Source organism: Raphanus sativus, chromosome 6 (assembly GCF_000801105.2).
Source record: "Raphanus sativus cultivar WK10039 chromosome 6, ASM80110v3, whole genome shotgun sequence".
Classification (NCBI taxonomy): domain Eukaryota; kingdom Viridiplantae; phylum Streptophyta; class Magnoliopsida; order Brassicales; family Brassicaceae; genus Raphanus; species Raphanus sativus.
Genome location: NC_079516.1, coordinates 14,860,858 through 14,885,799, shown reverse-complemented (window position 1 = coordinate 14,885,799; position 24,942 = coordinate 14,860,858). Strand labels below are relative to the sequence as shown.

The window sequence follows — 24,942 nt, the reverse complement described above, 5'->3', positions numbered from 1 at the left end:
TTGTAGTATTTTATGACAAGTTAGTATATTTAATTATATTTTGGTGATGCAGAGAAAATTTTGGTGATGAGATTCGTTCTCGAAGTCGATCAAAGGTATGGGATAGACGTATTTTCTAATTATTTGGAACTACTTTATATAAAGGAATCTACTTTATGCATTGTTTTCATTTAACCATTCCTTTTGTTTATAACTTAACCATTCAATTCTCTCTAAATAGGAGATTGAAGATGAAATCTTCAAATGCAAAGGCGAATTGGCCAAAGTTGAACAACAATTAGGGTATTCATCTTATTGTATACACATGATTAGTACATATTCTTAAAACATACCAGTATCGTTCATTTGTATATTCTTAATGCTATTTATAATTTTTTCATCTTTTTCAAAATTAAGGTACTTTTTAAAACATCCAAATCAGTGGGCAACAAGAGATGAGATTGAGTATCAAGAGAAAATGCTCGAGGAGACGTTGGATAAAATTCGATCACAGAAGGTAAATTGATTATAATACAAAAAGTGGGTCTTAAACTTAAGTTTTAGTATCATCGTTAAGCAAAAAAAAATGTTATGGTATTTTCTTATTTAATGTGAATACACTATTTTGACAGTTTATCAATCTCTTTATTTCAGAAATGTTTGGAAGCTCAAAATGAAGTCTTTGATGCTTCTAATTGCCTGTTTCAAACTGATATGGAGATTTCGCCAAGTGAATAAAATTTATTGCGTATTCATACCATAATATTTTATATTATCTAGCCGAAAATAATGTTAAGATCGTTTGTAATATATCAATAAATCTGTAATTTATTTATTGTACATTTGTTCAGTTGTAAAATTACATTTTATCCTAACTATATTATTGAAAATATAATTTTAATAATTTTCGAATGCCTTGTTTATGCAGATTTTCTAATTTCTAATTATCTTCCATAACTTAAAAATTTCTTGAAGACATCGAAAATCAATCACAATATTAATTATCATTCCAACTCATTTTATTTTGCCTTTTCAAAGAGACTTCTAACTAGATTAGGAGCTTTGCCATAACACAAGGTTCGTAAAGAATTCATTTTGTGCATACCCAATCCAGCAGTCTCCAATATATCAATATCTTCACCTTTCACACTCTCTCAATCAAAACATTGAATCAACGATCCTAACGCGAACGTCACTATCCTCCTCCTTAGTCCAGCTCGGGGACATATCTTTCGGCCGTTTCCAAACGGCATCAGCTTATAAGCATAATACTCGCTCCTGCATCCGTTATCAAACCGATCCGGATTAAACCGCTCCGGTTTGTCCCAGAACTCTAGATATCTCTATATAGCCGTTAACCAGCATCGTCAAGCGTTACGTTGTCACAGCCAATCTTCATGTCCTCCGTCGGTCTTCTAGGGATTAGAAACAATGTTTTGGAGATAAGAAAGGACGGCAATGTCTGGTTCTTCGTCGGTCTTTTCCGATCTTCTCATCGATTTCAGATCTCGCCTTCTCCAACACTTTGGGATGTTTCACCAAGTTCGTCATCGCCCATTCTAACATTACGACGGAGGTCTCCGTTCCGGCGAGCATCATGGCCCGTGTGTCATCACAAATCAGCAGTGTTTCTAAAATAAAACTATAATTACCTTATATACTATTTATTTAAGATATTATAATATAAATGGTACAAACTTATTTCATAAAATTTTAATAATTAATACTATTTTATTTTATCTTTTATAAAGGTAGTATATTTTGATTTTATTATTTGCAAATTATATTATATTTAGTATTTTATATTATGTTGTTATAATTTGTAACGTATGTTTTCGAAAACCCACAAATTAGATTAATTGTTTCTCAACTTAATAATGTTTTTAATTATTAGATCGAAAGTTTGAATTTCTATTGCCATCATTAGGCCTTTGATGATGACGTTAGTGTAATACTCTAGGCTCTTGTTGTTGTTGTAATGAAAGAAGCAAGTGGTTGACCATCGTGTTACCATCTTTGTCTCTCCGACACTCGTCGAGCAAACGCTGCAGAATATCGTCCATGGATTTTCCGAGAGCTTTGACTTCCTTCTCAAACTTGTTTCCGAACAGTTTCAGCACCGGCAAGTAATCCGCCGTGTGATTAGCGCCGCTGTACACTGCGATGTCGTAAAGGAGCTTCTTGAAAAGCTCCGCTTCTTCCTTGTTGTACACGTCATCTCCGTAATACGTCTTCCCCGTTACCATCCTAACGATGTTGTTGAACTTTAGATCCGAGAGCAGCGGCTTGAGCTCGACGTGAGTGAAACGGCTCGCGTCTTCGGAGTTAGTCGTGGCACGGGAGAGGCGTCTGAGCATACGGCGGATTTCGTCTTTACGGATGTGGAGGAAGTTGGAGAGGATTTGGTTGGCGCAGATGCGTCGGAGGTTAGGCCGGTGGTCGTCGTAAGGAGTGGTTCCGACGTATTTGGCCGTGAGCTGTAGCGGCTGGCTAGAGAGGATGACGTCGTTTGGCCGGTGAAGGTGAAGTAATCACCACGACACGGCGGGAGCCGAAACGGAGGGAGAAGATCGGGCCGTAATTGTCATTGTCAGTGTAGCGTTGGAGGAGGAGACGGTGGATGGGTGGTTTCATGAGGTGGAGATGACCGACAAAGGGACGTGACAGTGGACCAGGCGCAGAGTACAAGTGATGAAAAAAATTGGCTGATAAGCAACTCAAATTACAGCTACTTGCACCATCTCTGCTACCTAATACTTAAGAAAATTGACACCATCTCTGTATCCAGGCCCGGTCCTTCCAGGCGGGAGGTTAAAACGCTCCATTTTGGAGAAGAGGAACTTATAAGCCAAGAAGAGGAGGAGAGGGTGAAGGATGAAGTATACCATTTTTGTTCTTTTTCTCCCTTTCTTTGGCTTGTTTTCTCTGCTTGTGGAGGATTATAACTTATGGTTTATATAGACAAATAAACTCGTCAGAACTAGTCTTTGTTTTCTTTTTCTTTTCAATATGTTTGTTTCTGTCTCAGTGCTATAGTGTCATAGTTATACAACGTGCAACCTTAGTAAGTGCAGTGAATATTTTTGAGTTAATCTAATGCGCACTGTGGAGTCTAGTCTTAAAGTAATGTTACAAAAATAAGAGCATTATTTTTTCTAAAAAGAATCATCCCAAAATAAAAAAAAAAAAGTGTTGTTGAGCAGCTTCTAATATTTAAAGGGCCAGCGTTGATCATTCTTCTTTTATCCTTTTATTTTGAGTGGATCCTTCCTTTAAAATAAGGGGATGGGTTGGAGATGCTCTTAACCAAATTTTTGATATATAATTCAATAACATAAATTCATATTATATTTTGGTAAGACTGTTCGTGCAATTCAGCAGAAATAAGTTTCCCGGTTCATATATTGCTGAAGTTAAATGACTAGCTTATGAATTTGGAATTATTATGGTTTGTATATTTTGTATCAATTCTAAAGTATCCACAAAAACTCAGATAACAAGAAAAAATTATATTGAAAGTTGGATTATGATTACTAAGCCCAACGTGCCTACTCTAAAGGCTTCTGGCTGATGAAATTTCATAATAACCTATATCCATGGAATAAGAAATTTGGGCTAGTGGATCATATAGATTATTTGCAAACTCTTCAGGCCTTTTCTTAAATCAAACATTTAAATGTGTGAATTTATTAAAGTTAATTAACTGAGATTAGAGAAAAAGTATCAAATAAGAAGCTGATACGCGTTCACATTTACATAATCCCCTTAGTATTAAAAGAGAAGCAAAAAATAAGAGTAACCTTCAAAGAGTAACATATTTTCGGAATTGCCATTATTGACGACGTGTCGGCACGAGGTTCCTTCTCAGCCTCTTTTTGAAAGAAGGCTTAAGTATCTAAGGATATTACGGTTTATGCCATTGGACAGATATACATATTCGTATAAGTATCTTTCACAGTTTCATGTCGGCATGTGTATATAAGGAAATAATTAAGTTTCGTGATTCTACCATTTATGTTTACGTGATTTTTGCCTTCATTCTCACCTTCTATATTTGTCCTGATTTTTAATGAGATTTATATTGTTCTTTTGTATATGGAAACCCAATTATTAGTCCTATTAAATAGAGAGTGGAAAGTTAATGAGAAAAAATCAGAAACTGAATATGTATATGTTTGTATTAAATGTATAAAGATCTTAGAGAATATTTTCGGGCAATTATGGTGACTGTTTTCAAATAATTTCCTATAGTCATGCTTGCGAGAGTAATATTACATTTACTATCCGAATCAATTATTTGATATCTTCATATAAAGAATAAATTTCGGCTATTAGTCAAGATATTTAGTTAATTGGTGATAGTTTACATAGGAAACAGTATTTAAATGTCATGTATTATGGAAACTTTATATTGGGGTAACTAATAATCAGTCAAGTTACATAAGCCATGAAGATTATGACTATGCCATTTTGACGACATGGCAGCACGAATTCCTTCTCAGACGCTTTATGAAAAAAGGCTTACTCACCTTAGAATATTACGGCTATTGCCATTGGACAGACTTACATATTCGTATGTTACTTATACATAGTTTCATGTCCGCATATGTATAAAAGGAAAGTAATCAATTTCGGGATTCGAGTGTGTGGTCCACGTGATTATTTCATTAATTTTCACTTTCTATATTTTGAAATAATCTTTAAGAAGATTTTGTAAATTTGTTTTGCATATGGAAATGAAATTTTGACTCATATTAAATAGAGAGTGAATTATGATTTTTTTATTTCCAAATCGAATTTTGATTATTCTCTTCCTTTCCACTTTCTATATTTTGAAATGATTTTTACGAAGATTTTCCAAATTTGTTTTGCATATATAAATCAAATTTTGACAAATATTAAATAGTGAGTGAATTAGGAACTAATTAGATTTATTTTTTATATATTTGCATACGAAATTAGTTGCATTCTTTTCACTTTCTATATATTTTGTTATAATATCAGTAAATTAGGGATTACGAGTATATTTTGTCCAAATTTCGATATGACAGATTTTGCCTATCAAAATATAATATTTACTTACTATTACGGCATATAATACGCATTAACTACTTAATGTATATTCTATTCACTATATAAATAAGTTTACTGCTTCGTTGAATAAGCATTCTAAGTTTCAATAAAATTATGGGTCTTTAAACGTATTTGTAAATTGTTTTTCGTGACGTCGTTTGGACTCCTCCACCATTTAATATTATAATTGCTGCAACCTGCCAAATAAAAGTAAAATGATTAATTAGTTTGTCGGTGCCTCTTCTATCCTGTCAACATTTTCATGGAAATGTTTTCCTTGACATATAAACAACATTAATATGTTTTATATTATAAAATATGGCGTTTCTAAATAGGTGTGTCTTGAACTTAGGACATTAACTTGACAGATTATTAGTTATTGTTAGGAAATGTTTTTGCATTATATATGAACACTCACACAACCTCATTGAAATGGTTCTTAAACATTGTACAAAATCAGAAATCATTCACCAATGCTCACATATATTTTTCGATATTGAATTTTTTCTTAAACATTGTACTATAAATTGTTTGATATTTTTTTCATTTGTCATTGATAAGATAATTCTTCCCTCACCATATGCATAGAATTTGGTCACTTGACATAAGAGCTTTAACATTTCCTCAAATTATACACATTACATTATTAGTCAATTATTATTGGGAAAATTGTAAAAATATGAAACCTACTTTTATGTAACTTAACTGATTATTAGTTAACTCAATATAAAGTTTCCATAATACATGACATTTAAATACTGTGACCGTATGTAAACTATCACCAATTAACTAAATATCTTGACTAATAGCCGAAATTTATTCTTTATATGAAGATAAATAATAATTGATTCGGATAGTAAATGTAATATTACTCTCGCAAGCATGACTATAGGAAATTATTTGAAAACAGTCACCATAATTGCCCGAAAATATTCCCTAAGATCTTTATACATTTAAAACAAACATATACATATTCAGTTTCTGATTTTTTCTCATTAACTTTTATACACGTTTTTTTACTATATAAGTGAGCTAATTCATTAGTCTAGCCAGAACCTCTACCATATCTCTTCAATTAAAATCTTAGTTTACAATAGCTATTTTTCTGATTAGATCTATGTTGAAAATTTAGGTGAAAAATAAATTTTCCAGGAAGCAAAATTCGTGTTGGTGCTGTGGGAGAGATTGTTGAGATGGTTTTGGAGAATTCTATCTACTGAGTTTTTATTACTTTTTATTAATTTTTTACCTGTAAAATGAACAGTACCGGTCACATATGAATAGGAAAACGTCGTTAGAAGTTTATTATGCTAAAAATGTCACTTTGAAGATTTAAAATGAAAGCAAAAAAACTTCAAGATTTAAAGTGTTAGAAAGTTCGAAAGTGATACTTTCAATTTTATCTCTCTCTCTATATATATATAATAATTATTGGTTTGACTTATCTTAATTATTCTTAACATGTACGGTCCACCAAAATGAGATCCAACTTGGACTGTTTAATATGGTAAAACCGAACGGTTCTGGACCGAACCAGAATATATAATTTAGTTTATTTTTAATATATACTATATAAACCGAATGGATATGATTTTATAAAATAGGATTTGGATATGGTCTGATTTATAACCGAATAACCCAAACAAAACTGATCAAAAGTAGAAACATGTGTATCTATTTTATAATGACACATGAAAATATGTTGTTATATAAGTTATTTTTTTTGTTAATAACCATTACCATATTTTTATAGTAATAGAGAAGCCCTAATATCTAAAACCCATCAACTATATAATTACATAACAATACATCGCAATCGAGGATTCTTATATCTTCTTAGTCTTTTAAAAAATATGTTTTCTTTATTTTAGCATTTGACTAAATTGAAGTGAATGTTATAAATTTGATGGACAACAATTAGTGGAAATTATTCACAATTGTTTTTCTTATCTATAAACGAACAGAGTTTTGTATTCAATCGAAGAATCATGACTTTGATGAACACTAAATATGAAAGAGTGAAAAAACTTTTCTTTCATGCTTATATTTTGTTTATTATTTTTATTTTGAAAATTCCAAACTTTATTTTAGTTCAGATTTGATTATTTTATTTGATGGTAGAATCGTTATTCTTTTTTTTTTCATTTATACGAACATATAATATTTTTTAATAAGTGACTGCATTGACAACATGACTCTAAAATTAATATAATATTACATCAAACTAAATAATTATGTTTTTGGTAAAAAAACCGAATAAATCGAAAACCGATAGTATATAAACTGAACCTAAGTAAATATGATTTAGAGTGGTAGTTATATTTTACTAACTGAAATACCGGAAAACCGAAAAAACAAAACCGAAATCTGGATTAAACACCCCTAGGTCCAACAAATAAAGTCACTAAAATGTGTTTTCAAAAAAGCCACCGATAAACAAAAAAATGTAGTTTGTAAATGTTTGATACGACGTAACTAATTAGATGCATTCCTTTACAATTCTATTTAGTATATACTTTTTGATTTAATTATATCTTCACATTGTATTATTCATATTACGATTAACACATCTGTGAAACTACGATTTATTACTTTGATTTATTATTTTTACATGTGTTTACATACTACACAACATATTAAAAATATGGGTATTTATTAATTTTATTCCAAATATCTACAAAATGTTAAAATACACAATAATTTTTAAATCAAATATTCAATTGTATAGTTGCAAGACCAATATTAACTTTATTAGGATTTGCATTGTACTGAACTTATTTGGTATTAATAAATTTATTATTTTACTGCTTCTAAATAGGTGGATTTTATTCTGTGGTTTAAATCTGTTTTGTTGTTTCCTATTATGAGTTCACACTTTCTTATTTTGGTGTTTTTTATTCTGTTATCTTTTAATTTTAAACTTTAATTTATAATATATTTTCCCATAATTACTTCTTAAATCAAATAAACTTGAAATTATATATATAAATGACATTTATAATTGACCGAACAAGTATAATTATGGGCTGACCGATTATATTACATTTATTAAAATTTAATACTTCTACATTTATTAAATACATAATGTTGGAAAATACAATTTCAAACTTTAATATCACATTTATTAAATTTTAATATCACATTTATAAAATATATAATGTTGGAAAATAAAACTTCAAACTTTATTTTTTTTTCTAAAAAGGCTTATCTCACCCCGCGCAGGGCGCGGGTCTCACCCTAGTAATAGTTATTTGGGTGATAATTAAAAGAAAGAAAAAGAGAGGTTACATTGCAGAAAGGAGAGTCTGATCCCTCTAGTTAAGACATAGACTTACAGAAAGAAAACATAAAAGTGACTGATGGGGATGTTTAAGAAAGTGAGGATGCAAAAAAGAGTGTGGCTAATCAGAGATTTACTATTATTTAGACTTAAATTACTTGACAAACACATCATGTAATTATTCAACCAGACAACATACCTTCTTATAATTACTAATCTGTGTTCAAAAAAAAAATTACTATCTTTAACTCATACTAGTTAAAACATAGAGAGAATGGGTTGTTGTATGAGTTTTTTACATTCAGGGACGGTTTCGAATTTTTTATAACACAATAAGACAGTTTTTGCTCTTGAAACACTTTTTTTTAACTTATTTCATTTATTACTAACTAAAGCATAACTAGAGAATAATTTGTAGGACCCACTGATTCTCATCTTCTTTTTCTTCTCGGATTTTGTTTTCTTTTTTGAGTTTACTGATTTCATAAAATAAACACAATTCTTTAATAACTTTTATAGTGAATCATATCTTTTTCGTTGTGTTTTCTGGTCTTCATCTGTGATTCCGATGAACGTTAGCCCAGTTCGATAGCGGTTAGTCTTCTCCTTCGTCATAAATCAACACGACAAAGCTTATTCTTTCACAACGTGCTCCGTAACTTATCCGCTTTGCATTGTGATAATATGTCGTGGTGATGTTCGGAATCCATTGCGGTGTCGTACGGTGAAGCTCGGGCAACAATTGAGTTTTTCTCACATTTTCACATTTGGTCCTTTATTTGTTAGATTATTAACAATTTGTCTCAAACTATTAAATTTTCAGATTTATCCATTTTAATTGTCCAAAAAAATTTAATTGTTCTTGCACAAAGTTAACAAATTAAGCTCAAACTATTGTCATATACAAAATCAATTGTCTCTTTGATTAAGATCAAAATTAACCAATTAGGTATTACAACTATCTGTTAATGAAATTGGGCAACATATCCACAAAATTAATCTTAAATGCATTGGAGAATTTATTAAATGAATTAAAATGAAAGCTAAGATATGAATAAAACATATTAATCATGTATGCACCTATTCACCTATATGTGTACAACTATATGTGTAACCAACCACCAATCCACCTATATGTGTACAACTTTTTTACATATATTGGTTCATCTTCGATGTACATGTGTACACGTTAAAGAGTGTACACAAAATAACGTGTCCACTTGTCTTAAACATCTAATTTGTTCAAGTTTCTACACATGTACACGTCACAGAATGTACACACATGTCCTTTGTTATTCTTGCTCAAAAACAAAAATGGTCTTATGTACTTGGACAATATTACACAAGTGAATCATTGTACATTGTACATGATAGTAAATTTATGTACACATGGACATCATGTGATTGTACACATTTTGAAAATGTACATGTGTACACGTTACAGAGTGTACATGTGTACACATTACAGAGTACACAAAATAACATGTTCATTTGTCTTAAACATCTAATTTGTTCAAGTTTCTACACATGTACACGTCACATAGTGTACACACATGTGGTTTGTTATTCTTGCTCAAAAACAAATATAGTCTTATGTACTTGGATTATATACAAGTGAATCATTGTACATTGTATATTGTACATGATAGTAAAATTTATGTACACATGGACATCATGTGATTGTACACATTTTGAAACTTGCGAAATTATCCAATTAAATAGCATGATATTATGGTAATGTGTACACATATTCCTGCTATCTCACTTCTAAGTCGAATTATACGTCTTGAAATTTGTAGATCCAGATGAATGAAGTTATGCCATGGTAAGAATGTATGCATAATTTTTACCTCTTAAAGCTAAACAACTGTACACATTTGAATCATGTCATATATTACTCATATCATATATAAATGAGAAGTGATTCATTTTAATTTGGTTGTTGCGGAGATGAGAAGATTATAGACTACTAATAGTACAAATCTCATTTGATATTTACACATGTACAATGTTTCAGTGATATATATATGTACATCGTTTACATATCCACATGTACAAAAGAGTGTGCAACTTGTACGTACATTGGAGATATGCCTTAACCTATTTTAAAAGATAGAGTGAGCGACAGAGACAATAATTACATGTAAATTCTTTTGAAAAAAATAATCTGAACAATCAGATTTTAATTTAGAAAAAAGATGGAAAATTTGGAAGAAAGAAGACGAAGATGAGAGATAGAAGAACATAAAATAATATAAAATATAATATTTTATTATTTAGTTAGACTTTAGTTAGAATACAATTGATTTGTGAATTGGGAAGAGTGAAACGTGTATTGAAAAGAGAAAAACTGTCTGAGGAGCATAAACTGCTCCATGGTGTTATTAAAAACTTGAAACTGTCTTTAGTGTAATTCTTTCTTGTTGTATTGATGCCCAAATACTATAAAGTTATATACGGTTAACTTATTGACCAGTACACGAACAAATGATTTTTTTTTGAAGACTACGAACAAATGATATGAGTGTATGGTTTTATTTTACTTTTGACAAAAGGGCTATATGAGTGTATTTTGTTTTGACTGCTTTTTCAACTAAAAACAGGAGTTATTCTTGGGTTCACCCCTAGAGTGAACCTAGAGGTTCACCCAACCAATAGGAATCATTCATTTCACAATTGATATCTTTTAAAAAAGGAAACAAAATATTGTCAAGTTATATTATATTTTTAAAATAAATAAAATGAAAACAAATAAAAATAATAGTAGTTAAAAAATGATTTAAAATATATTTTTAACATCATCGAAAAAAATAAACTCTAAACCCTAAACCCTAAACCTTTAAATATACCCTAAACCCTTACCCTAAACCCTTGGGTATACACTAAACCCTTGTATAATCTTAAACTCTAAACCCTAAACTCTAGTATATGCAAAAAAATTAGATATTTTAATGCCATCATCGAAATACTAAACCCTAAACTCTAAACCCTAAACCCTTAGGTAAATCATAAACACTTGGATAATCCTAAATTTTAGCTAAAAAAACTAAACACTAAAACAATAAATCTTAAAAATACTAAAACCTTAATCTTAATCCCTAAACTCTTTTTAGGATTAAGGGTTTGGTATTTTTAAGATTTAGTGTTTAATGTTTTTAGTTTAGAGTTTATAGTTTAATGTTTAGTGTTTTGACGACGGAATTAAAATATTTTAAATTTTTTTTGTTGCATATATTACTATTTTTATTTATTTTTAACATTTTTTATTTTGAAAATATAATATAACTTAATCATATTTTGTTTCCTTTTTTAAAAGATATCAATTGTGAAATGGGTGATTTCTATTGGTTGGGTGAACCTTTAGGTTCACTCTAGGGGTGAACCTAAGAATAAGTCTAAAAACAGTCATATGAGTCCTATGATTTTGACAATATGGATGCAAATACGTAGGATAAGAACTCGATTAGAAAATAAGCAATAAAAGGAAAATATATCGAAAATGAGTTAAGGTCCTATTTATGTAATTACGCATGAGCAGGGTCATGGGTCGTACTTTTCAACTAGACAAAAACACTTTTTATTATTACTTCTTTTATCTTTTAAAAATTCATGTCGCCTTCTTAAAAATGTATTTCTAACTTCTTCTCTCTTTTTTTTTTCATTTTAATTGTTGCCGTTAACTAAATTCAAAGCTACCCTTTAGAATTGCTAGTTCTTGCTTTTGCTTTACTTAGAAACCAGAGATTTATATATACCACTATAGAGACATGAAAATCTCCTCGAATCAGTTTAGAGAAAAAGAAAAAGAACTTTGCAATTCAAACTTTAATGAGAAATTGTAAAAACTACCACATTTCTAATACAATTTTTATGTTTATTTTACCCACATATACCCTTACTTTTAAAGAAATAAATAGACACTTCTAACTCCAAGACTAATTAATCAGATTTGGAGTTTATAGTTAAGTTGTTGATTTTGGATTTTGACAATAGATTCAAAAAGAATTTTTAAATTCGAAAAAAAATTTGCAAAAAGAAAATTTCAAAAAAAAAAAAATGTAAAAAATTCGAATTTGAAAGGTATAATTTGAAAACTATACAACCATTATAATTTTATCATTTACTTAAATAATTGTTGATATTTATATATCTATAGAATAAGGATATAAAAGTCTTGTGTCTCTTTAATAATAAATGTATTTTTGAAAATATCTTTTTAATGAAGATAAACATGAATAATGGTATTAAGAATATAGTAAAAGTGAAATTTCTCCTTGTTCAAGACTTCATTAACATTACCCTCTCCATTTTTTAATACTTGACGTTTACAAAAAAAATTATTCTAAATTAGATGATGTTTTCATTTTTCTTCATAAATTTATTGATAATTAATGTTATATAACCAATAATATCATATCTTCTATTTTATTTGGTTGAATTGAGTTTGAACAAATAATTAATGATATTTTTGTTTAGAAAATATAAAAAAAACAAATATTTTTTTAATCTATATGCACAATTTTAAAACTTCATCTATTATAAATTATTTAAGAAACCGTTATTTTTATTTTTTGTAAACAAACATCACTACTTCTCGCTTCCCTACCAAAAAAACCATTAATTAAAAGACTTCAATAACATTATTTAAGATACCGTTTTTATGAAACAATTATTTAAGACTTCCGTAACATTTCGTTATAACAATTTAATGACGTGAAATGTTTTCACTAAACAATGGTTAAACTAAAAACCATTTTAAGGATTCCGTTAACGTGGACCCAATTTTCCCAAAGCAACGAGAATTGCCTCTTTCGTTATATGTGCGGAAATCAATTAAAGTTGAATACCTTTTCAAATAAAAATTTTGAGAATAATAAACACAAACTCAATGGTTTTCCCCTAGATGTAGATATAATTAACAATGACTGCTTAACTCCGTGATTTAAAAAGAGTGCACTGAGCATGTTCGATGATGTTTTTGATTTCGGGCGATTTAGGACCTCGGGTAAATCAGAACATGTAATTATGACATTTCACCTCTGCAATATTTCTCCGTCAGCGATGATCTCCTTCCTTGTCTTGAAAATGAAACTCTAGACATTTGGAAGTTAAACAACACGTGCTTAGTGTTTTGTCCTCACTCCTCAGCCTTAAGTTAACTAACCCAAAGAATAGTATTAGGTATCTCAATATTAATGACCAGTATTTGCTACGTCCATTACATGTATACATGTATCGTATGCTACGTACATTACATGCAAATTGGACAATTCTGCTACGTACATTACATGTTTTGTTCAGAAACTAGATAGGCGCAACATGTATGGTTCTTCTCGATTAGTGAATTACTGAAAGGCGTAAAAAGTTGGGGAATACTCAGGGAGTAAATTTATACAATTTTATGTATGACACAATTTTTCTGTATAATACAAGAATTATATATGATATAAAATTTAATTTATTATGTATAATATAATATATACACAAATATATTTTTATATAGTAACATATTTTAAAGTTGATAAATATCAAATTAAATTTTAAAACATAATTGTTAGTTTTTGAATAGGGCTACTGAAAAAAACTATTTAATTGGGTTATTAAATAATTAGAATAAGCTATTAAAATGGAGGAATTATTTAACTCATTTATTAATTTATACATAAATTGAAAATTAACATTTTGGACTAGCTATTAAAATGGATGAGTGATATGCTACCATTCTAACTATTGTATAGAAACGCAAACAAACAGTAAGAAATTTAAACTGTTTTTTCTTATAGAAATTTAAACTGTTTTTGACAAAGTTTGATCTATATGCATGTAGTAACTAGTTTAACAAGACAAATTCACCAGTGGTGTACGGATCTTAACTTCATCTAATATGGTCGGTTTCTGTGCCTCAGTATTCCGATAAAACTTATTGAATACTATCATGCAATTTAGCTACAATATTTTCGTGCATTGCCTGCAGTTTTGTCGTAGATTAATATCTAAGTTTTCTACATGCATGCATAAAATTTTATGCTAGAAAATTTTTAGTAAAAATATATACATATGTATATGATTTAGGCAGCTATATATTGATAACTAACTTGTAGTGATTTTTTTTTTTGACATCACTATCTTGCAGTGATTAAGTGATCACTTAGATAACTAAGTTTTATAGTAATAATCGCAATAGTAGCAAGTATAGTTTTAAAATATTTCCTACACATTTTACCAAAAAAGTATTTCCTACACATATACAACATATAAACAATAACAATCACTGAAAAACATGAGAGACGTAATCTAAATCTCACATCGAAAATTAGACAAAGGAGAGACTAATGTATAAAGAAAATTTCAACTCTAATTAATACGAGGTATTTTGAGAAAAAATAAAAAAATATATATTCATGTACACTTGCCTATTTAGGTTCAAAATGGACAATATTGTACTAACCGGATAATAAGAGTTGAACACAGGCTTTTACAATTCTAATAATTGGTATCATAACGGTTTGACAAGAAATTTGCAAAAAGACTAAAGGTATTTCGAGATATAAATTGGAAGTATGTGTGACAGAGATCAAGTCAGAAGATCATGGAATATGTGATGTTGTGGGAAAGAAAAGATCATCTTCAATTCGCTGGAAAAAATGACACGAGATAAATGTGATTCTTAATTTGAAAGAAAGAATGAAAGATATTAATGTAAGTCCCATATCGGAAGTTAGACAAATAAAAGTCTAATATATAAAGAGAAATTCAACTCTAATTAATTAATACAAGACACATTTTGGAAAAAAAATCAAAAAGTAAATTTACGCGAAAATGCCTCTTAAGTTCAAAATAGACAAATATCGTACCAATAATAAAGAGTTGGAAATGGGTTTTTACAATCCCAACAAAACATACAGACGAATGCTTCAGCTCAATAATTATACTAATTAAAGAGATGAAACAATATTAGTATTCATGAAACATATACGAGGAAAAACAGCGTGGCGACGTGGCGTCAGACACTTTCTAAATGGAACTGGACACGAGAGTGATGTTTCAACAATCTCTTTCTTCACCATTTTAGTATAGCATTGCATCTCTAAACAACTTTTTGTACTTTGAACATGCAAGTGTGTATATATATTCTTGTGACCAAATCATTAGTCTTCTGTTTTTGTCCCACTCTTGCAATCATCATTCTACAGTTCTACTACAAATTGATGCTCTCTCTCACTTTTATTTCGGCTTCTTTGATTCGTCTCCATTTCTCCACATCATTGTCTTTTTTTCTTACTATTTGTGAAACTTTTGAAAACAAGTAACTAATGAGTCATTGACATGTTGGTCTTGTATGTTAAAATTTATTTAAATATATTGTTTTGACTTTGCTTTCAAATCCATGTACATTTATACATTATTCTTAGTGATAAGCTTCAGTGCACTGGGTCTAAACCTAAGTTTACTACTTTTTCCTCCAACATATTGCACGGTTAATCACAGCTCATTTATCGTAGTGTCGCCATTTGATAGCTATAGCAAAACTATTGGACAATACGGCTACTTGATGGCCTTAAGTTACCAAATTATGATCTTGCTTCCTTTTGTCCTCTTCTTGATTTTCTAGCTATTGATCGTCTTCCACCAAACATATATACATGATACATACGACCAAAAGTATATCGTCGCGCTATGATTAGATTTGTAAACTATGCGATTTCTTCTTATTACAAGAATATGTCACAAGAGACAGAGGTTGGATATACAAGGTAATTTGAGTGTTTTTCGTGTTAATAATACTCTACAATTATGGTGATGATTTTCTAGTTTATTAAGACTCGATTTAAGCTAGTATATATGTCTTTGTTTTAAACTAATCATTACATTATTTAGAAAACATTTCTCTTTCCTGTAATAAGATAATAATGTGAACGCATTTGCTATGAATAATATAAGTTTTTTGTTCTAAACGCATTCTTGTTCTCTTGTAGAAACATGCTCAAAATTTATCAAAACTTAAGTTTGTTTATTTTCCGTTACACGTTATATATCAACACTATCAATTTAAGATCTAAGAGAGCTTACAAGTTACAAGTCGGCAGCTGTTAAATCAACTAATGTCTATGTAAAGTAGACTATTAGTGGTTACGCGACCAAATTATTGCATAGTGTAAACATTTACGACTATTTTTCCACCGTCACTTTGCGTACTTAAATTGAACAACTCTTTTTCTGACCAAAAAAAAAAACAGAACAACTCTTTTACATTCTCTGGACATCAAAGCTATCTCTTTTGATATTAAAGTAGGGGGAAAGTAAAACTTTGAAAAGTACCAAAAGTATTCTTTTTTCTTAGTCAAACATAGGCCTGGGCATAAAATCCGGAACCCTAAATCCGAACCGAACCCGAACCGAAAAATCCGACCCGTTATCCGACCCGAAATGTAAAAATACCCGAACGGGTCTTGTAGGGTGGTATAAAAATATCCGAACCCGAAGTGTTATTAACCGAACCCGAACGGGTAACCCGAAAAACCCGAAACTAATAGTTAATATAAATATTTTGAAATATATATATATAAGTATTTTAGTTATTAAATTTAATATTCGTGGTAATATGATATATAATAATAAATATTAACAATATTAAAAATATTTCAAGTACACAATTAGTTATAAATAAGTAATTTATAATTTGTTCATTGGAATAACAAGTCTACTCTCTATAATATAATGTATATTGTTTACAAATAATGTTTGTTTTCATACTTGATTTAACATTTTATTGTTATTTTAGCAATTTTATGTGAGATAGATTAGTTTTAACTAATTTAGCTGTTTTTCTTTATGTTTTCTTTAAGTTTTTGTTTTTTTTACTTTGGTTATATCCGAACCGAACCGATATAACCCGAACCCGAATGATATATGGTTACTTTATGGGTTTTAGGATGCAATATAATTATTAACCGAACCCGAAGTGTTATTATCCGAACCCGACCCGTACTAATGAAATTTTACTATGGGACCTAGGAGCGTAAATCCGAAAACCCGAAAATCCGAAAAACCCGACCCGAACGCCAACGGGTACCCGAACGCCCAGGCCTAGTCAAACAAATAAAATTTCGTATTTTTGGGGGGACAATTAAATCATTTTAAATTCGTACAATACTTCCATGGAAATGAGTCTGTTCATGACCGATGGCTTCCCCTGCATTATTTCTCTTTTATTTTCATGCTAATTAGGAAAATTTTGAAATTTGGTCATAGTATCCCTGAACATTAACAGTCATTGTTTGTCAACATTAAAATCAAAAGTCACCTAATCAATTCGATAAATTAAGTTTTCTTTCTTTTTTTGAAACAAAGGTTTGCATTCGTTTATAATTTAACAATTCAGTTTTATATTATCTATTTTTTGTCGATGTCCATTTTTGATCAAGTGGTGAGGTTAAATCATTCTGAAAGGAGCACTAGATTTGATCGAATCTGATCTATATGGAGAAAGAGAACACAACTGGTTTTTACTTCCTTGGTAAGAAAATCTGCAGGCAAATTACTGGATTTTAGGATATGAAAGCGGAATGATACTAGCTCTCATGCAAACGCCGGTCAGTTAGTTGTGTTAGCAATCATGTCCACCAAATATGTAGTCTGTCTTAACATGTGTCGTAGTAATACATACATCTCGTAAACAGAACATCACCCATAAAAATTCTTCCATTTCAGCATAGAAGCATAGAGAGTCGAGGGACTTTTGCGGCAGCCTTCTAGTCCAAAGCATTCAACTCCTTCGATATCTCTATAGATCCATCCTAACCCACTGACCATACCATGACTGACCCATGAGGCATCATGAGTCATGACTGGCCTATGAGACATCAATCTGACAAATCCGGATTTGAGATCTCACAGGAAAGTTGTTTTGTCTTGGTTTTCTTTTCTTCGTAAGACAGTACATATTTAATTTTGCTCCCCCAAATCAAAATTCATGTGTACATTTAATAAAATACCACTAGGTTTACCCATATAACTTCAAGTTATAAAGTGGGGGAAATAAATGTATGTATATATATCAATGGAAGGTACAAACATGTATGTTTATGTGTGTGAAATTTCTTATAACCACATTGTGATAAAACGACGGTAATAGTATTTATAAATTCAGAATTGAATAATGTTAATTTGTTTTCTATTATTAATTGTAGTCTTATAGATGAATTTTTTTTTCATAGATAAATTCTTAATAGTTTATTTTTGTAGCTGTATGTCTTTATTTTTATCTATCTATTGGAAAAAGGACTAAAAATATTACGATTTTTTTCTCTCTAAAATTTTAACTACTTTTTCTTTCTATTTTGTAAAGGAAACAAATAGTTTTCTACTAGGTGTTTATATTCATTTCTTGATTCTTTTCCTGTATATTGTGGTCCCATAAAAGGTGTCAATTAACTAATTTAACTCAACCAACGATTATAAAAAAAGAGTGTTATACAAGAAATCGCCAATCACATTTACTCTCATTTTATAATAATTTATCCATCATCTTCCTGCCTCTTTCACCTTATAGAACCTTCACATGTCATAAAACTCTCTATATCTGCAACAATCTATTGCCTCTTTTCCCAAAAAAAGAAAAAAAAAGAAAAAAGTATATTGCTTCTTGTTTCTTCATTACTCTTATATATCAATTGCTTCATATCCATATTTGCATATAGATATGAGAAGTCATTCCTGTTGTTATAAGCAAAAGCTTAGAAAGGGCCTTTGGTCTCCTGAAGAAGATGAGAAACTTCTCAACTACATAACAAGACATGGTCATGGCTGTTGGAGTTCTGTCCCCAAACTCGCAGGTTTGGTGGTCGTCTGTAATCTTATATTTGAAAAGTTAAAGATATGTATTATAATGTTTATATTTATGGTTGGTATGATCATATAGGTTTACTGAGATGTGGAAAGAGTTGTAGGCTTAGGTGGATCAACTATTTGAGACCAGATTTAAAGAGGGGAGCATTCTCTCAAGACGAAGAAAGCTTGATCATTGAGCTCCATGCTGCCTTAGGGAACAGGTTATTAGAAGAAATAACAGCATATTTATATAGAGTTTCTGAATACATATATAATAATGTAAATTTTGAAGTATATTTCATTTTCTGAATCCATCTTGAATTGTGTAGATGGTCTCAGATCGCAACTCGGTTACCGGGAAGAACAGACAACGAGATCAAAAACTTTTGGAACTCATGTCTTAAGAAGAAGCTGAGAAGAAAAGGCATTGATCCAACAACACATAAACCCCTAATAAGCGACATTCAAACGGCTAACGTCATAGATCAGAAATTGACGTCATCAAATACTTCAGAAGTAGTAAAGTCAACGGGTTTGATAAACAACCTACATGATGATCAGTCAATGGCCGTCTCATCACAACCAGGTCCGTGTTGGTTCCCGGAGACCAAGACGACGGCTAATCAAAACGCTGCGTTTTGCTTCAGTGCAAGTACTCTACCAACGGTTTCAGACCAGATGACTTCAAACTTCAACCCAGTTCCAAACAATTGGGAACTCAACTACTGCAGCAACACAGTTCCATCTCACAGAAACAGTATCTACAGTGCTTTCTTTGGAAATCATTACGCAGAAGCTAGTCAAATCATGAATAATAATAACAATAATAATCCTGTAATGGATCATCATTATCATCAAGACATGAAGCCGTGGCCATCAGAGATTCTTCATTACACAGAACATAACCAAAGCTTAGAAACTGGTTTAGAAGCAGAAGTGAAGCCATACATTGCCAAGTACTACTTGGGATCATCAGTGTCATCACTAAACGAAAGCGCTGCGAGATTACTGCATTCTGAGGTTGATTTTTACGGTAAAAACCTTCAGAAGCTTAATAAAATGGCGTTTAATCAGAGCCTTTAGATTATTAACATGTGCGAGAGAGAGTTTAAATATTATTTCTTCATTTCTATTCACGTTCTTTAGTTAAGTATGTATGTGTGCTTTTGGCTGTGTAATGTTTTTGCGTGCTTTAGATGTAATTAATTTTTCACCTTCTACCTGGTCGTGACTTTGACCTTAATAGTGTCACATTCTATGTCTTTACGAACTTTAATTAAGAAATGGTATGTCGCTGATTATAATTTTTTAAAGATAAATAGAACAGTACACAGCCTAGAATATAAAGTAAACATGTTCCGGTGGAGATGGGCGGTGTTTTTCTTTAAGAAGAGGTTAATAGATCCTAAGTTGGAATGGGGACTTATTCGAAAAAGTGATTCTGGACAACGAGATGCATGCGTGAGCTACGAACCCATAATATTGTACTTATTAAAACATACTATACCAACTAGTAACTACCAAGTGTGCCTCAAAATAGATTTCCTTTTTTTTATATTACAAAGTATACCGACCGTATCGTAAATATAATAATATCCATAAATTTAGAATATCATACAAAAAATGATTTAGGAGTATGTTTTAATAAGAGCATTTCCAACAAAAAAAAAACATCATTCTGAGGGTGGGTGATCCTCATTTAATTTGACAGTAGGTAATCTTTAAAATGAGGGGTTAAAGGTGGATTGCTTTAACAAAAAAATTCAAATATACATAATGTGAAATAAATGTATATAACAAAATGTAATCACCAGTTTTCGTGTTGTGAAATAAAATTTATATATAAAAAAACTTCAAATATATTTTTAATTTTTCTTTGCATATTGCATTTTAATCTTCAGACTTCTTAATAATTAAATATAATAATTAATTATAAGAACCAAACTTTTATAAATAAATAATAAATACACAATGAAATGCAAAACATAATATTCATAACTCATATATAGATATTTTGGTTTCACAAAAAAATTATATATATTTTTAAAGTGCACTAATTAGAGAAAGAATTATGAAATGGTTAAACTACATATACATAATTTTTGTGTTAGACAATTTAATCTAAAAATATATGTGTCAACAATAACATATATGTAAAAATATATTCAAATGTTTGTTCAGTGGTTACAGCCTTACCAAATCACATCATGGCCAGCTTTCATATACCAAAAACTATTATAAAAAAGCTTACGGGTGCAGTAGCTAAATTTTGGTGGAGTCTAGGGGGATCAACTAGAGGTATGCACTGGTAAACGTAGGACAAGGTCTGTCTACCCAAAGAAAAAGGAGGCTTGGGTTTCAAGGACTTCACGGATTTTAAAACAGCTATGCTCGAAAAGCAATTTTGGAGATTAATAGAGAAACCTCACTCTCTATTCTCCCGGGTTTTCAAAGGTCGATATTTCAGAAATGCATCGCCTTTGGAACCCATCCGATCATACTCGGCGTCTTATGGATGGCGAAGTATTGTTTCTGCTAGATCTCTGGTTAGCAAAGGACTAATCAAAAGGGTGGGATCAGGGTCATCCATCTCTGTATGGAATGATCCCTGGTTCCCATCCACCCGCCTGAGACCAGCAAATAAAAATAACCACAATCTTTACCCGGACCTGATGGTAGACTCACTCATCAATGAGAATTCAAGAACATGGAATATTCAAGCACTTCAGAATCTAGTTGATCTTGAGGATGTAGACATTATTCTAAGTATCCCGTTAAGCAGAACTCTTTTAATGGATCAGGATGGCTGACACTTTACAAACAATGGGAGATACACAGTTAACTCGGGTTATCAGATTGAAAGAGTGTATCCAGACAAGGAACTAGTCTTACCACAGTTAGGACCATCAATCACACCTTTGAAGGCTTTTTGTTGGGAAATAAAATGCCCACCTAAAATGAGGCATTTCTTATGGAAAATGCTATCTAGATGTTTAGCGGTAATGAAGAATCTCAGTGCAAGAGGAATAAAAGGAGATACTATTTGCACAAGGTGTGGAAACCATGAAGAGACAATCAATCATGTATTTTTTGAATGTCCCCCACCTGTACAAGTATGGGCCCTCTCGAGGATCCCATCAAACCCACTGAATTTTCCGTGCGACTCATTATTTGCAAATATAGACTATCTATTCTGGCGGGTTCCCCCAGTAGTGGATGACCATCATTTTGCTTGGATATTATGGTATATTTGGAAGGCAAGGAATGGAAAAGTTTTTAGTAATTTGAATATTGATCCACAAGATACACTTAAGGTAGCCGAATCTGAATCCTGACTCTGGGCAGAAGCGCAAGCTTCTGTTATTCAGCCGGCAGCCTCATCCCCTGTATTAGTAACACCACAAGTCCAAACTAATACAGGTAGATGGTGTTTCTCAGATGGATCATGGAAAGACAAGGATAAGTTCTCGGGTCAAGGTGGTATAGTACTCTGCCAGGATTTGAGGGTTTGATGGGAGCAAGAAACATAAGGGCGAGTCTATCTCCACTGCACGCAGAGATTGAAGCTCTCATTTGGTCAATGGAATGTATGAGGAATTTAAGGCAGTATAATGTTACTTTTGCAACGGATTGCTCGCAATTGGTGAAGATGGTTTCGGAACCAGATGAATGGCCAGCCTTTGCAAACTATCTAGAAGATATAAGAAGTCTTAGGAGTAGTTTCAATACTACGGAAATCATTCATGTACCAAGGACGAATAACAAAAAGGCGGACAGTGTAGCACGCAGTGCAAGAAAGCAATCGTCTTACGTCGTTCACATGGATGCGGATCCCCTTATTTGGTTAATAGAGTCAATATGAGTCTGTAATGTTGCTGACAAAAAAAAAATATTCAAATGTTTGTAATTTATAAAAAATGACCAAAATAAAAATTAAATAGTTGTTTGAAGGTCTACATAGTAAAACTTAAATTTGAGGTTTTACTATTAAGGTCCTCAAAATTTGAGGGTCTGAAAACTTGTTGGAGAACAAAAATTTAAAAGCTTGTTGAAAATGCTTTAAAAGCTAGGAATTCACATATTTTGAAATTATTATTTAATAATTATTTTTACTATAGATAAATAAATCAGACAAAAAATCTAGTTGTTATTTAGCATCAATGAAAAAAATCTAACCACATCTCAAAGGAGTTCATAGTTATTTTATTATATAAAGTAAAAAGTGTCATCAAGGTTTAATTAAGAAGTTTTGCAATTACTATTATTTCGGGAAAATCGCATTTTAAACCCTGAGATTGTTACTTTCTAGCACTTTAAACACTGAAGTTTTTTCACTAGCGCTTTAAACTTTGAAAGTGACATTTTTAGCATAACAAACCTCCAAGCCAAATAGGTGACCGGTACTGTTCATCTTGTGATGAGGTGTCAATTGTTTTTGTTTTTTTAATAATAAAATAATAAAATGCAGAAAAAATTCGAAAAATTCCAAAAAAAATTAAAGTTGGAAGTTAAAAAAAAATCTAAAATTTCTAAAACATAAAAATTAAAATTTCAAAATTAAATTTAAAATTTCAAACTGAAAATAAAACAATTTCTTTTAAATATGTTAATTTTAAACTTCACTAATAAATTAATTTCTTTTTAAACAAACTTAAATTTTCTAATTTTTTTTATAAATAATACCAATAGATCTCTTAACAAATATGTAAAATTTACATAACATAATAATAATAATAATGTTTTTCTTTTCTATATTTTTAAAAGGTATGTCTCTTATCTAAGAAGTTTCACTCACACCAAAATCTAATATATATAAGAAAAAAATATATTTTATTTTAAATTAACATATTTTTTTGAAAAACAATTGTTATATTTTTAGTTTTGAAATTTTAATTTTTAGATTTTTTTCCATTTTTTTCAATTTTCTGTATTTTATTATTTAAAAAAAAAACTGACACCTCATCATCATATGAACAGTACCAGTCACTTATTTGCCTTGAAGAACAAGTAAACTTTGTTGGAAGTTTGTTATGCGAAAAATGACACTTTTAAAGTTTAAAGTGCTAGTAAAAAAACTTCAGTGTTTAAAGTGATAGAATGTGACACTGAGGGTTTAAAATGCGATTTTCCCCTATTATTTCTGTAGTTGTAGACAAGAAGAAAGAGAAAAGATTATCCAGTTTTTGTCTGTCTTCAGAATTTGAAGTCAAGACCTGATCTGTCTCTGCTCCGAATAACTTCTCTGGATTTAGCTATTGATACTGAATCATAAGTGAAAATGTGTGAATGAGACATTTCATATATGGATCGAAGTCCATATCGTTGTCTCCTTTATAAAGAGAGATAAAAATGTGCTTCCCTTGTGAACAGTTCTCATACTCATTGTTTTTACTTCTCAAAATCGATTTACCACAGTTTTGAAAACGACGTGTGAGAGAGTAGGAAGATGTTATATGCAAAACGAGGAGAGAGCATGTGAAATGACCAATCGGAGTTCAAGTTTCCGTGCCTGAAAGAAGACTAATTACACATTCTTGTTTCTCTTCTAGCTAAATACATTTCTTTATAGTTGATTTTAAAATCATATTTTTGTTTCCGAGATCGCCATTCATCAGTTTATGTTAGAAGTAAAAGAAATTTTGATAAAATTGTTAACGAACATAAACTTTTTACAAGTCTCGCGTTCACTCAGTTTCTAAGAAAATTAACCTAACAATTACAAAAAAAAAATATAAAAAGATATTGAAGTTCCACACAAAAGTCTAGATTTCGATTTATAG

General features: G+C 30.6%; 1 protein-coding gene and 1 pseudogene across 1 annotated transcript; one reads left to right on the top strand and one right to left on the bottom strand.

Annotated features, from left to right (window-relative positions):
* Positions 1-998: 998 nt before the first annotated feature.
* On the bottom strand, positions 999-2,867 carry LOC108825435 (cytochrome P450 81F1-like; annotated as a pseudogene).
* A 16,111-nt stretch (positions 2,868-18,978) lies between these two features.
* LOC108809751 (transcription factor MYB86-like) lies at positions 18,979-20,450 on the top strand. Its single transcript, XM_018581900.2, has 3 exons — positions 18,979-19,167; positions 19,254-19,383; positions 19,492-20,450. Exons 1-3 carry the CDS (start codon positions 19,035-19,037, stop codon positions 20,243-20,245), a joined length of 1,017 nt encoding a protein of 338 aa, XP_018437402.1. The 5' UTR covers positions 18,979-19,034; the 3' UTR covers positions 20,246-20,450.
* Positions 20,451-24,942: the final 4,492 nt, after the last annotated feature.

What these genes read in the sequence shown, in the direction of transcription:
- LOC108809751 (XM_018581900.2), top strand. Translation starts at nt 19,035, where the DNA reads ATGAGAAGTCATTCCTGTTGTTATAAGCAAAAGCTTAGAAAGGGCCTT. An exon ending in TTCTGTCCCCAAACTCGCAG is followed by an intron (nt 19,168 to 19,253) that starts GTTTGGTGGTCG and finishes ATGATCATATAG; the next exon opens with GTTTACTGAGATGTGGAAAG. An exon ending in CATGCTGCCTTAGGGAACAG is followed by an intron (nt 19,384 to 19,491) that starts GTTATTAGAAGA and finishes TGAATTGTGTAG; the next exon opens with ATGGTCTCAGATCGCAACTC.